The following is a 15881-nucleotide window of genomic DNA, read 5'->3' as shown; positions in this document are numbered from 1 at the left end:
GAAGGACATTGAGGTGCTGGAGCGTGTCCAGAGGAGGGCAACGAAGCTGGTGAAGGGTCTAGAGCACAAGTCTTATGAGGAGCGGCTGAGGGAGCTGGGGTTGTTTAGTCTGGAGGAGAGGAGGCTGAGGGGAGACCTTATTGATTTCTACAGCTACCTGAAAGGAGGCTGTAGCGAGGTGGGGGTCAGTCTCTTCTCCCAAGTAACAAGCGACAGGACGAGAGGAAATGGCCTCAAGTTGTGCCAGGGGAAGTTTAGGTTGGATATTAGGAAAAACTTCTTCACCGAAAGGGTGGTCAGGTATTGGACCAGGCTGGCCAGGGAAGTGGTTGAGTCTCCATCCCTGGAGGTATTTAAAAGAAGGGTAGACATGGTGCTCAAGGACATGGTTTAGTGGTGGACTTGGCAGTGATAGGTTAACGGTTGGACTCGATGATCTTAAAGGTCTTTTCCAACCTTAACGATTCTATGATTCTATGATTCTATGATCATGGAAGAGGTGAGTAAAAAAAAAAATTCTCTCCAGACAGTTAGCTATACATACAGCTTCTTATTACGACTCTCCTCACCATTGCCAAGTTGTTCACAACCATACACAGATATCTTTTCCTCTTTTCCTTTAGCGAGGAAAATGCTATTTCCATTTATTTTAATTTTAGAGATAGAAATGGAGAGAGTGTGGTATATTGATTTGCAGAAAGCTACACAGATTGTCCTTACCCAAACCTGAAATAAAACCATCCTCTCATCTACACTGAGCCCCAGTGCTGGATCTTCTAGCCCATCCTTCCCACCACAGTAAGACTACAGTTTTCAGTAACCAGAACCACACTATAATTCCTCTCCTGGCCATCCAAAGAGGCTTAGCTGCTTTTCATCTCTACAACAGAGCTCTGCCTTGGGGAAGATGGGCCACTCATTATCAGGGAGACTTTGTTGTGTACAAACAAATAAAAATAATTAAAAAAAATGTTGCAGAGATACATTTCAAGAGGCTATTTCTGCTGATATCTAAGAATTAACAAACCATTTCAAGTACAGAGCTTCTTCTACACTATCCTGCTGGTGACCTCCATCTTAATTTGAGTGTTTTTTTCCAGCAATAACCTATTCAAAGCAGGGAGGGAAGGAGGGAGGGAGGAAGAGGGTGAGAGGGAGGTGGGGAGAGAGGGGGGCGCAGAGGAAAAGAGGGAGAGACAGAGAGGGAGATGCAGAGAGGGAGGGAGATTTCTGTACAATCCTGCTGGGAACAGGAATGCCAGTTAGTCCCAAATTATGTGGGAGGCTTTTATAATGAAAACCACTGATCACCAAAGTTATCTAGGTTTAGGAAACATTTCTCTCCAGTCTCATTTATAGTTATTTATATGATAAGACTGCCTCCATCTTTCAAAATTTGTATTAAAAACACCTTCTTTCCATCAGAATATTTTAGAGTAACAAAAAACCCCTCAGTATGCAGTGCAGTGAAAGGAAGGCATTTTGGTTTATTCCAGTTTAAAGAACAAATAGCGTAGCAACTTAAACGCTCAGATTTTTACATCTGTCATGCTGTGGAAGTGTTCGTGCTTAGCAAAGCTCAGAGAACACCGTGTAACTCTTAGTACAAAAAGTGTATGACCTAAACTATTCTTGCTTGTAAAATATAATAATGAAAACAGATAATAGCTGGTCTTGCACAGACAATTTTTGTTAGATGCCACATGTTTGATATAGTAACACAGCGTTGAATATTTCATTCTTGTAACTTTAATTTCTCTTTGTCCTGGTTTGATCAAGATAAGATCAGTCCTAAATTGCTTTGGAATATTAGCTGGGTACCATAAATCTATTTTGTATTCTCTCAACCATAACTCATTACATGGAACTAGCTTGGCATCAATAAGTCACTATCGCTTTTGTGTGTGTGTGTGAGTGTGTGTGTGGCTCAATACCCTGCTGCTAGGCTATTTAGTGATAAAATCTGATATAATAAAATATTAATTACAGCTGAAAGGTTGGGTGAGAAATATGAACTCAATTACAGTCCCATATTGTGAACAAAGGGCAGGGTGAAAAAATCCTTTAGTTATAGAGGTTTGGGATAATAAAAGAACAACTAAAACATTAGACTCAAGCTGAGTGCTCCCTAAAAGGCCACCTGTTATTAATCTTCACATCAGGCGTAGAATTTCAAGTAAATTAGGTCAAGATGAAAGATTTTTGCTGCTGATTTTTTTGACTTAACTAATTTAAAGATTTCTTTATCTGAGTATTTTTTTCTTTGATGTCATTGCAATTTAGTAATTAGAAATTTGTAACAAGCACAAGGACACAGCAATTATAATTAAAGGTTAGATATCATACATAGTATGCAAAATGATCACCTTATATGGTATAAAAATAGATAAGAAGAAGCAGTTGATTCTAAAAGTCTTCATTTCAGTCAAATTGGCAGTTTCTCAGCGCCAAACTGTAGCAGATGTGGTCCTACCATCTTAGAAAGCCAAGTTTTTTTCAAAATATACCAGCAATGGAATATAAATTATTTTAAGACTTCTTAATAAATACATTTCTGTTCATCTGTTCGATTTACCTGAGTGTGGAGTCAGATGAATTACCAAAGACTTAATAGAATGTGACCAGATTGTAAACAAGCACAACTGTGAGCCAAAGTTTGTCCAAATCAAATAACATGACCTTGAAAACCTATGCATAGTAGTGAATCATAAGAACTGAGCAATCGTATCTATTATTGCAGGCTAAAATGTGCCATAAAATAAGATTTTCATTGCCTGAAGAACTGTGTTTTCTAATAACAGTGTTTTCTATTTCAACAAACTTTGCTGAAACTATGGCAATATATTTTGGTACTAAGCCAGAAAACATACTTTCAATGAATTTACATTCATGATACTTGGAACAATCCAAAGACCATTTCAAAGCTTCTTAATCAGCTTTATGTTCTTTGCTTAATTTCTTTTTAAAAAGAACACAGAAAAATGATAATTTCATAAATATGAGATAAAAATATCTTGGTACTGCAAGCGAGGTGCTATTATAAGCCAATATTACACCATTTAATTCACCAGTTTTCAGGTTGCCAAGGCCAATTTATAAAACAACTGGAAAACATGGAAAAAGGAGTAAAGTCTTGTCACAGATTAAAAGAAATTAAGGAAAGCAAAACTGTCTAAAATAATTCAGTCTAAAAAAGAACGAAGTTAGAGGGGATCTGAAGGAAATATTCCAAACTGAAAGCCATGACAGAGCTGACTGATCCTTCCTTTTCAATCTGTCACAGAGAAAGAAAATACTGATGCACAATGGTAGGGAAGTACAGATCAACGAGGAAGAAACAAAAGGAAATTCCAGGAGTCTGAACACATGTAAACCAATACACAACAACCTGTGAGATCACACAGCCCATCTTATCAGAATCAGTAGTAGCATTTCTGAAAGTGTATGCCTGACTCTCTGATATTCAAAGAAAGCTCACTGCTGCTTGCAAATTTTAGGTCTGCTTCTGACTAGAATGGAAAGATTCACTACAGCACACTTTCAGCTCCAGCAAAGTCATTGACGGTATCTGAACCACCAGGTTCCCCCTGATTCCTTGCTGCTACGTAAGCCAGGGTACAAAGAAGAAACATACTAGCTATTTTTGTTATTACAGAATATGATACAATGCTATTACCCAGTCTTCACAAATTAGGCAGAGAATAGATCTAGCAAGGTCTAAATGACCAGTTCACTTGGATTCCCAAGAAAACAGGAAGGCAGACTCCCACCTAACAGGGACATTACTAGTTCTTTAAATCTACATGGGATGAATGCGTTATGTCATTTCCATTAAATAAATTTGAGATTCAAGTATTTTTTAAGAAATACTACACTATGTTGTTATCATTCTACAATGCTCACAGTTGCTGGATATAATATGATAAAATACTGTACTGGAATTAAAAGGAATGGCGTAACAGAAAAAGAGGCAGTCTTCGTGCAAGAGCCTGCCCGAGTCATGTCTACTTTCAAAGAAATCCAGGGCCACTTGCAAACCACAGGTTTCTTCCTCAACAGCCCTGAAGAGGGCTACACAAAGAATAGCTGAAGAGTAGCTACACAAAGATAAAGTATAAGAACAATGAAAAAAACACTTTCAGAAGGTGATGTTCTTAAAGAACAGGAAGATTTCCTCAGATCTAAATCCGTACATAAACGATAGGATACACTATTGCTCATTCTCCTATATTCAACTCCCAATTTATGTTTATTATATAACATGCTGCATCCTAGCACAGTGGCTTTCATTCTGTTCTCTGCAAATTCCTACGGACACACAGTTTGCAAAACGTAAGAAAAACAAACATAGAGCTTATAAATTTAAAACTGCAATATAAAGATCTGCACGTACACTGCAATATCTTCAGGGGTTTACAAATTAAAAAAAAAAAAAAAATCACTTCTACTAAGAAAAACTGATTACAAGTAAGCAATATCCTACTTCAATATTTTCTAGTAAACCAAAAACTCCTGCAATGCTGTGACTATGGCCTGGAGAGTGTCCATGAAGTGTGGACACTCTGCAAATGTAACAATGTTCACGTGTGTAACTATGGCGAGTTGCACAGCTCTTATTTATGAATGCAAAATAATATGCACATGCAAATTGCTTCAAGGAACCTGGATATTACATAGAAATGAAGAAGTACTATTTAGAGCAGGAGATCAGCTAATGGATCAATGACACAATGTTAACACTGAAAGTATGAGATCTTTCTATATTCTACAAAGCTGTGCACTGGAAACTCATTACTGAATTGGGCTGGGGAATTAAGCAAACAGATGGATTAAAATGAGTGGTTTATAAGTAGAGGGAGAATGCTTATTTTCTCCCTTTTTCAAGGATGCTCTGCAACCTGCTCGTTTGTGTGCAGCACAGAAAGAAAAGTGTTTGCTGAGGCAGCTGAATGAATACACAAGCCAATTTCAACAGGTTTTTTGATTCAAAGCTTGAAAACTGTTTACTGCTCATTAAAGCACTCTCAGAGGATAAGAAGTTTTTAATCTATTCAACCAGGGGATACAACATGGAGCACGGAGAGACTAGCTCAAACGGATCCGCTGCGGTGGTTTAAGATGTTGTCTCATTTGTCCATTTTCTCTTTCTGCCAGATGCTATGCTTTCTTGGGAGACTTGGTGGAAAGCAGTACGTGCCTGTGCTTCAGCTGCAACTGAAAAGCCTAGTGTTATCACTTAAGCAAACCAAGGCAGAGACACATTTTCTCCTGCTGACTGCTGTGGGAGAGCAGGACCACAGCAAAAATAACCACAACAAAATTCTCATCTCTCAATGCTATCGTCTCTTTCCACAACTTAAATGCAGTGGGTCCTGGTCCAGCAATTTGGAAACGGAGATTACTGTCTGTGTTCATTTTCATCCTTTCTTCTCTACAAAAAGGCTCTGCAGGGCACTCTAATCAGCAGTGCAGAATGATGCAGGCAGAGACAGAAAAACAGTCAGTTTTTGTGGCATTGTCCCCAGTTTCTCAGGACTTCTGTGGATAAATACGAGGCTGACCTTCTATTCTGTCAGTGAAGGTATAACTCTTCCTCCTCCCTGCACTGGGAACGACTCTGGTAGGATTAGGTGGCATAGAAACCTTGGCAGCATGACATTGTACAGCTCTTCCCACAGGAAATCTGGCTGTAGATAAAAGATTCTGCACAGTTCAGGATTAGCACAACTGTTAAATACAGATGAGATTTTGGCCTTGTGCTTCTACTACCCTACGAGACTAATCTTGAAAACAGCTTCAACTCTAGATGTGAGAACATGGTTAATTCATTTGCCCTTGTCTGATTTCCCCATGGTAATTTTTCCCTAAATTCAACAGTTTTATAATGCCTTAGACATCTATCCTACTGCTCTCTGAGAGTGTTTTAGGCTGAGGCTTTTATACTGCTCCTGACTAAAGAGTTGCTGCTTTCGGTTGTAGAGCCCAGTAAGTGACTCTAATGTTTCTTTATGTCATTTAATGTAATCCAGTTGAGCAGATTAGCTTTTACTTAGCAATGCTTTAGAGTCATGATGCTTGTTGTAAATGCCAGTGATTTCCTTTCCGACTTAAATGAACAGCGTAACAGAAAAGTTTTCACGTTAATGTTCAGTAAAATGAGCACTCTTTCAGCATCCAGTATGGGAAATGACAGTGTTTCACTCAGAGTACATCTATAGCTTTTCTTCCTCTTTCCATGTAGCATTCCTCTTTATTCTTTCGTCTCCTTTAATACTACTTAATATCAAATAAAAGCATTCACTTGTTTGCTTGCAATGCATGATCAAAATGCTTTAGTACACACAGAATGAGTCAATCAAATATTATTCACACTGAGAGTTAGGAATTCCCCCAAACTACTTTGTCCTGGAAACCACAGTCCTCCTGCCATACGTTTATGTATTAGTAACAGAATCTTTTTTAATGCAGCCATTTAGTGTTTGCTAGTGAATAAAGGGCTCATATAAACTTGCTCAAAAAACACAATACTGGAAGAAAAAATCCTAACGTCAATGGCAGTATGAAAATGTACCGTTGTCAAAGAATCCATGGAAAAGGCAATTAAGATGGTACAGGTTACTTCTGTGTTGTAACCTGAATTATGAGAAAAACCCCGCTGACTTTTGGCTCCCCGATGAAGTCAATCCTAGTCTGTGTGAACATCTTGACAAAAGCTTCTGCTTTTTTGGGGGTTGTCATGTACAGAAAACTGAAAAGGGACTTTTGGCACCACAGTGCCGTGTGACTAACTCTTACACAATACTGCATCTCATAATAACTTCTATACATTAATCTAGCACCACCTTCCTGACATTTTGTATCTGTACCTGTTTCAGAGCTTCATTTCACCACTGGGTAGAGACTTTCTATTTGAGCTGTTTATTTACATGCTCTCTGAACTGAAATTTTTCTTTTTCCTCTCTGAAGTTTATTCTTCTGATGCATTTTTAGAAAACAACCATGTCTTCTCTTGGCCTTAATTGGCTAGCTGAAACAAGCCTCGTTCTCTCGGTCCCTCCATGTGTAACACAGGTTTGCCAATTCCCTGATCATTTATGCCATAACGCTCTGCTGCTGTGGTGCTAGTAAATTAGTATTTCTTGGGAGATCAGAACTAGACACAGAAGTTCACATGAGGTCCTGCCAGTGTCTCATAAAATGGCATTTATAGCTTGTCACCTTTGCTGGAAACTGCACCTGCTGAGTACAGTCTATTTCCCTGTTTCACAGTCATAGAATCATAGAATCATAGAATCATTAAGGTTGGAAAAGACCCTTAAGATCGTCTCGTTTTGATGATTCACAGTCATACCACAAGCCACCAATACACACTTTCTTCTCCTCTGTTATTTCCAAAAATGAGCCTCTATCTTACAACATGCATCCTTGTTATTAGCTCATAAAATGCAAATTTTGCATCTCATCCTATTTGTAGGAGGTTAATCCTGAAGGCTATTCAATATTTTCTGTGCAGCATTCCCATCCAATGCTGCAGACAGGATCTACTTTTACTGCCAAATGGATTATAATGTGTTATATTTATATTTGATATCTATGAACAAAACATGCAGAATGTTATTGGGCCACTTGTCAGATAATTCAGTACTTCACAATACAGCACAATGAACACATACTTACATCACAGCCACTGGTTTAGAGCTCTCGTGAGCCACTTAAAAATACATAGTTAATTTAAATACTTACGAAGGAAAAGCAACTGAATCTCAAGAACCACAAAAAATACAAAGTATATGACACAGCTAAAGCATAGAAAGATTGATGTGCAACATTGCCAAGGCTTCAGAACTAACAGGGCCCAAGCAGGTATGGCTTCCAATATGACCTGCAAGACTGAGTTGAGTGCTTATTTAGTCAAATGGGTGAACAATCACCAAGAGCGATGCTGTGCTTTTCACTGGGGACATCTCACTTTGGCATCCAGCACTCAAGAGCAAAAATACCAATGAGATTCAAACCTCCACAAAAACAAAAGAACTGTAGTGAGATGATAAGCCACAGTGGAAAATCTAATTTCACATTGACATTAAGGATATGAGAAGCGCACATGCATAATACACAGTAAGATCAACAGTGAAAGCTCCCAGAGACAGCAATGGGTTATGTGTGCCTGACACTTCCTAACCACAGGAATGCAGAATGGGTCACTCAGCACTGGGGCTACAAACTAACATACAGCTCCTGTGATACGCATCATCAGAAAATGACTTTAAAATGTCTCCAGAAAGCACATTGCCACATAATCCGGTTCAACAATCACTCGGGGAAAAGTAGCTGACTCACATACTCCCCCTTCAATCCTTCCACAGCACACAGTAAACTGAAAACAAATCCCGGGCATACTTCAGTAAACACAGGGCAACACCATCTCTTTCTTACATTTTCAAGGAGTGCTCTGGTTGCTCTGCATTTGAACTCAGGTATGTATAAACTGAGTACACTTTTAACAATCATGCAATGCAGTAATTTCCAGTGATGTTCATAACTCTTTCATTATGGTCCCTAAATTAAACAGCGCGCTCTCTCAAGGCAAGTGCCCAGAAATTCGCTTTAGCCCCCTACACACTCAGTGGGAGAGAGAAACACGTCTCTTTACAACTCCAGAGGGCTACTCTGAGATGAAGGTGGGATTGTACCTCTCATACTGTCTCTATGGGGTACTCAATGTGCCCATAATTGTGGAACTACCTAAACTCAGCCAGAAGTAGAAGCTTAAAGACCTGAAAGGCACTTTATTTGGGGCTTTACGGTATAGGTCTACATCTGCTTAGGACAGAAATGTCTCATGAGAGATGTGACAGTCATGCCAACTTTTTTCCACAATAACCTAACGACTTGAGCATGTTCGCAGAAACTGGAGGCCAGAGTTCACTAATGTTTTCAACCTGAGAGGTCTTCACCATACTGCTCCCACCCACAGCCATCCGAACAGCGTTACCGTGGTCTCCTGCTGAGGCTGGCCTAGCATGCAGACAGAAATACAAGAAGAATCAGAGAACCGGGAAAGCATTCATGAAGGAATCTGTCTAATCAAATGGAGACTCTCCTTATTCTGTCCATTATTTCTGTTTTTATTCAATGATGATCTAAAATATAACACACTAAAAGTCCCGTTAGAAAGGAACAAGGACTTCAGGTCTCCTGCTTGCCTAGGAGGAGCTTTAGGAACTTTGTGCTCCTAGTTAGAGGTTTCTACCGGTTTACTGAGAACATAGTGATACTTGAGAAGAGGCTGGTGGCTCAGACTTGCTAACACTGAGCTGCCTAAAATCCAACTAAGCTACGTGCATAACAGGAGACTGAATAGAGAAATGCAACACCGTCCTCCCTATTAAATGGTCAGAAAGGTCTCCAGCAGGGCTTTGGCACCAGCCAGCTACCACTCTCACCAAAATTTCTAGACATGAATCAGTGCCTGTTCCCAACTGGCAGTCTGTAGGTGGTCACTGTGCCTGGGAGCTCAGCAGTAAGAATGTGGACTGTTTTCAGCCATGTGGCCTCAGTACCAGAGAGCAGCACAGGGCATACAAACTTCACTAGTAAATATGCACGCCTAAAGTCTGAACTTAAGTAGGCTAAGCTGAGCAGCCATTCCTTGGAAAGGGATCATGGAAAAATCATAGAATCGTCAAGGTTGGAAAAGACTCTTAAGATCATTGAGTCCAACCGTTAACCTAGCACTTCCAAGTCCATCTATACCATGTCTTCGAGCACCGTATCTATCTGTTCTTTAAATACCTCCAGGGATGGAGACTCAACCACTTCCCTGGGCAGCCTGGTCCAATGTTTGACCACCCTCTCAGTGAAGAAGTTTTTCCTAATATCTAACCTAAACTTCCCCTGGCGCAGCTTGAGTCCCTTTCCTCTCGTCCTATCGCTTGTTACTAGGGAGAAGAGAGCGACCCCCACCTTGCTACAGCCTCCTTTCAGGTAGTTGTAGAGAGCCATAAGGTCTCCCCTCAGCCTCCTCTTCTCCAGACTAAACAACCCCAGCTCCCTCAGCCGCTCCTCATAAGACTTGTACTCCAGACCCTTCACCAACTTCGTTGCCCTTCTTTGGACACGCTCCAGCACCTCGATGTCCTTCTTGTAGCAAGGGGCCCAAAACTGAACACAGTACTCGAGGTGCGGCCTCACCAGTGCCGAGTACAGGGGCACCATCACCTCCCTGGTCCTGCTGGCCACACTATTCCTGATACAAGCCAGGATGCCATTGGCCTTCTTGGCCACCTGGGCACACTGCTGCCTCATGTTCAGGTGGCTGTCAACCAACACCCCCAGGCCCTTTTCCACCAGGCAGCTCTCCAGCCACTCCTCCCCCAGCCTGTAGCGTTGCATGGGGTTGTTGTGACCCAAGTGCAGGACCCGGCACTTAGTCTTGTTAATGACACTGTTCTGTTCGTTGCATACTCAAAGACCGAGCTGTTCATTTTAATAAGTCTAAGAAAAACATGTTTTATCAATTCTGACTGAAGATGGCAGCTCAGAGACAGCAAAACAGGGTATGAGTTCCAAGAGTTTATGATTCACTGGTTGAATTGCTGCTGGACTTTATCTTTCACCAGGAAGACTGGAAAAACCCAGTGGGCCAAAGGATGCTAGCAGAGAACTAGCCTAGCTGAAGTGGACTATCACACTGTCAGAATGAGAGGTAAGCAATACAGAGAAGACTAGCATTAGGAATTATGCAAAGATATGGTCTCCACTGCATCCTACTTAAGGCCAGCATGTAGAAGGAAAGTAAAAAAAAAAAAAAAAAAAGCAGACCCTCATAACAGCACAGCATATTTTTCATTTGTTAATTATAACCAAAACCCTTGAGAAAGTATTGGTGAGTTATGAAACTGAAAAATAATCTCTTCAGATATATGGAATAATCTATTCTCTCTTTTATTCTGGAATTGCTCTAGCTTGCTTTATTTATGATACATTAATTTTTATTAATCACACTGCTAAATGACAGATAGCATTACATGCTGGGTTCTCAGTGACACAAATTACTACTCAAAGAAATCAAGAATCCATGTTCCTTTTACCCAGGGACTATGTGAGAAGTCACAGTAAAAGGACCATGGAAATTTCTGAACAAGCCAGCAGGACATGTGAAGCTGCACCACGCACGCCCAGGCAGCACGTACCATAAATTCTAACTCAAGTCACAGTAAAAATCCAAGGACAAGTTCTACTGCATAACAAAAAAGAATTACAGCATTTTTACAGCACAAGCAATTATTGTACTGTTCCCTCAATGAAACTGAAATTGACCCTTCTGCTGTAAATAATTATACTTGTTGCTATAAAGAAGAGACAATTATGGGCATTAATAAAACCCCGTCCCTTCTGTATCGCAGACATCCTCAAACAAGTTTACTGGCTGCCTTACAGGTTGTAAAACTATGATTTGGAAATACAGTTTGCAGGCAAGAGCTGACCCTACAGCATAAAATTCAAGTCTTTATGTTTACAGACCCTTAAACAATAGAAAGGATGCTTGTGGCAAGCAAATTAAAGAATGGACAGTAAGTTCCCTCCATGCTCTTTAGACCTTTTGGTCTCACAGTACTTCAAAAGGCTATTTTGAACATGACATTTCAGAATACTAGTGAGTTAGTAATGCTGCTTGAACATGTGCAGTAACATTATTTCAACATAACCATTTCTTTATCATAAATCCGCCAAATACCTAGACTGTTTTATCAGCGAGCTCTTGAAAGGCCAAAGTTCACTTTTCATTTTATTGGGAAGCTTTCCAAATCTCTCTTGGTTAATGCACAGTTTTGATATTTCTCTCCTCAGCTGTGTCTACATGAGATTTTCTTTTTTCTCATTACTGTGTTACCACGTAATGTCACTGGGAGTAGCAGGAACTTACAACAACATGCTAGTGTTACATAACGTGCTAGGTAGGAATTGTGAGAGGACAGAGCTAAAAACACAGATATTGCAACGCTTTTATTTGCACATACTGTTGCCATACCACACAGAATGCTAACACGTCTCTTATTGTGCAAATCAGCATTCTCCCATTTCATATCTCATTTGTTCAGTTATCCTGAATTGATAATCGTACTCATGATGTCTGCCTCCATAATTCATGCAGGGCAATTAATGGTGCAGCCTTACATCGCAACCCAGAAACTCAGACTGAGATACCAGTACCTTTTCTTCTCTGAGAAGTGGATTGCAACTTTGAGGCCCAGCCCTGTGGCTGCCGTGTAGTCACAACAGCAATGCGAGTGCCCTGTGGTCTCTTCAAGGTCATGGAAAATATCCTGAAACTTTTGTATTCAGAGTGCTTACGGGGCAAATCCAGCTGAGCCATGCTCTGTCACGTAACACGAGAAAGAGACCAGGAGGCAGACTAAAGCCTGCGTGGTCTTGCCTTCTTTCTTATCCTTCTTGCTCCTTTCCCCAGTCTGCTGCTGCCAGAGTGCTTGCTATCGCCAGGTGGTTCCGGTCTTATCTGGGCCAAAATCTTTGTGATGTTTACTCTTCAGGCTTTTTAAGGATGTGGCACAGAATAGCAGGAGGAGGGTGGTATGGTGACAGCATTTTGCTGATTACGTAAGCGAGATAAAAGAAGTGGAAACACTCAACCTTTATCATGGCAAGACTGAATGGAAATCTGTGCGACAAAGAAAACTCGCTTCTCCCCGCTGAACCTAAAAGCTTGCAGGAAAACTTTTCCAGAGAAGGTCACAAGAACCTTTTATAATGGAATGCAGCAAACAATCTAAAGCTCTTTCTAACACAGATGAATATATTAATAACACTAAATATATGCAGTCATCGAGCATTACATTTTTCATTTCTGTGTATGAGCCAGATCTTTGCAATAAATTAGCATTGCTTAGTTGAAGTAAATGGAACTGACCAATCTATGTACCTGCAGACAATTGGCCCCAGGGTCTTTGAGTCTTTACCCTAACCTGTCCTGAGGAAGTAAAAGGCACAAATGATACTGCTTTGGAAGAGTGAGTCCCTCAATAGATGTTGAAGTGCCCTCATAACAAAAAAAAAAAAAAAAAAAAAAAAAAAAAATTGCATTTGTATGCTTTTTATGCAAATTCTTTAAAACTTTACTGACTCTTACATACACATCTTTGAAAAAAAAGAGAATATCCACAATAAGACATATATTACACAATTTCCACAGAGCCATCATCTTAAATTAATTTAAAAAGGCCTTGCAAATTACAGTCATTCTAAAAATCAAAATAGCTTAGCCAGCTGTTAAAGAAGTGCATACATTCATCATTACTGAATGCATTACTGCTTTAAACATATATAATTCCAAAATAATCTCCCTGAAATAAACACAGCAACAGCCATAAAACATGCCGGACCTGAAATTGAAGACAAAGCAAGCAGTATTTGTTGTATTAAAACTCTGACAAAATACATTTTAATCATGTCCAGTCTTATGAATTCTAAAACAACCTGGAATGCCATTTGGCCTTCATGATTAATGTGTACTTTATCATTGTAAACAGAGCTTCCTGAATATTTCTATAAAGTCTGCTTTTTGAATCAGCATTTAAACAATCAGCATTGCCCTTTCTCTCCTTTTATGTTGTAGTGGTTGTGTGCAGACTCTAAGGTATAAGATATCAGGATTTTTCATATTTAAGTAGAGAAAAAGAATTTAATCACAGAAAAAAAGCTGGAATTCTGAATGACCTCAGGTATTAGCTTTGTTGACTTGAATGGTAGAATTTGTGCTCTCCTTATCCATCTCAGGAATTAAAGAATTTTATGTGACATGGCTGATGTGTTGATCAATAAAACAACAACAATCATTTACACTGCAAGTTTAGTGCAGTTTCAAAAATCTGCATTAACCAAGCCGGTAGTTGTAGAAGAATCAATAGACAAGGCATCTTGCTTAGTGGTGTGCATAAATGAAGTATGACTAAACTTTTAACACCCAATGAATACAGATTAAGATGATAAAATCCATATGCAGAATGTGTTCTGCAAGCTATGCAATGACAGTGTGCTTGAGAGTATAACGCACAATAAAATGTTAAAAGTATTAAGAAGGCCTTACTTTAATTTTTACTCTGCTTCACTCAGTATTTACATTGCGCGTTTACAGTCAGCATTCATTTTATTATAAGACCTGTTGCAAAGGACCTCCGTAAATTTGCTGCTCTGTGTTCATCTGTCAGTTCTATAGCTTCATGTTACTTTAAATCTCTCCTCCTATTTTCCTAACCACTCATCCCCTTATTTTGCACACTTTTATCTCCTAACAAGCTCCTTTCTATTGTCAGTGAAGTTTCTGATGTGTCACTACTGCTATAGGAGTCAATCATCTTTAGTTCACGATGCAGATAAAAGGAATGAAACTGTGTTTTTATTAATGGTCTAATATGTTTGTGTTTAAACAACAATGACTCCAACTGGCATTATTTTAATCCAGATGCTTGAATTCAGAAGGACTACACTATAGCTTTGTGAGATGAAGTAAGACAAACATCAAATCATTCTGTTTCTAATCTAATCTGCTAAATCAGTTTCATTCAATCTGCTTTAATTGCTTTCTGTTTTTTTCTCAGCTGGTTCAGACCTCCTCAAAGTGCTACATTTTCTTTTTAAAAGGTTATCTGAATGACCAACAGGATGGCATTTCCTAAATGCAAACCTACATAAATGTAATATATAATGCAACAATGAATATCTTGCATAGTACAAAAACTTAATTATATGAAACAATAAATATTTTCAAGAAACCGGAAGAACATTTCTTTTCATTCACGCATATATGACTATACCAGATCTGTATTTCCCAGACAAACAGAAATTACGAAAATCTTAGCATCATGATGAAAATAATTGATAGTCATTCACTACAGGTGGAAACTCTTCCTACAGTAACGAAAGAATTAACCATTTTCGATGATACATGATTAACCAAAAGGAAAAACATCCTAAACCTCTGACAAATCTGTATTTCTCTCATCTGTATTTTCATTTATTCAGAGTATTGAGCTCATTACTGGTTCTCATTCAAAATAATCTAACCATTCCTCTGTTTTCTTCACTGAAAAGCAGGCATCTTTTATTCTAATCAATGAAGGACTTGCACAGTACTGTGCATCTGGCAGTGAAACAAACCTCTGCAAACTGGAAATTCATTAATGGGTACTATGTAACACTAAAGAATCCAAGCTACTGGTTTTCCAGGTTGATTTTTTTTTTTTTTCTATTTCTGCTATCATGGTCAATTAAATGTAAATACTTTATGAATGTTACAGTACATATTGTTTAAATTGGCTAACTTATTACGAGTTGATTACCTGAAATCTGTGAAGTAACAAGAAGAGTGAATATTAAAGACAGTAGCTCAGCATAAAAAATGTGATATGCCCTTGAACTTATAACACTGCAGTAAGCAATTACCTTAAAGAAGCCACCCACACAACAGAACTATGGCTTTGTTCCTTATCTTCAAAGAACAAGCCACTCGCATCTGGATCAAATCCTTTAAACAATACATGAACACTCAACATCAAAGCACTTTCATTTTCTTCAGTTACTTAATTTAATTAGAGCTAATACAGACATGAATTTAGACACTGATTGCTGTGTAGAAAATCCCCAGAAAACATGTTCAAGAAATTAATCAATCTGGCTTTAATTTTATAAAGATTTTTCCCCCAGTACCTGACAGGAGCGCCTCTGCTCTGTGCAGGTTTCAGCAAGACTGTCACGGTGCTGTCAGTTTGATTCAAAGGTGTTTCAAGTTCATATGGTGGCATAGAGGGTGCTAGAAAAAGAAAAGGGGCAAAACCAATCATTATTCCTGTATTTTTTCTTTC

The 15881-nt window shown here is 39.1% G+C and overlaps 1 protein-coding gene across 3 annotated transcripts in view; it reads right to left on the bottom strand.

The window, feature by feature from the left end:
* Positions 1 to 15881, bottom strand: part of PTPRM (protein tyrosine phosphatase receptor type M) — a 490843-nt gene that overhangs the window by 201616 nt on the left and 273346 nt on the right. For all 3 annotated transcript variants that reach the window (XM_082320958.1, XM_082320956.1, XM_082320957.1), the window contains exon 11: positions 15727 to 15829. In XM_082320958.1, the coding sequence (XP_082177084.1) occupies positions 15727 to 15829 (103 nt within the window). The remainder of the gene's footprint in view (positions 1 to 15726; positions 15830 to 15881) is intronic.

Source organism: Platalea leucorodia (assembly GCF_965183815.1).
Source record: "Platalea leucorodia genome assembly, chromosome: 1".
Taxonomy (NCBI): domain Eukaryota; kingdom Metazoa; phylum Chordata; class Aves; order Pelecaniformes; family Threskiornithidae; genus Platalea; species Platalea leucorodia.
This window is presented reverse-complemented; position numbering and strand designations above follow the sequence as displayed.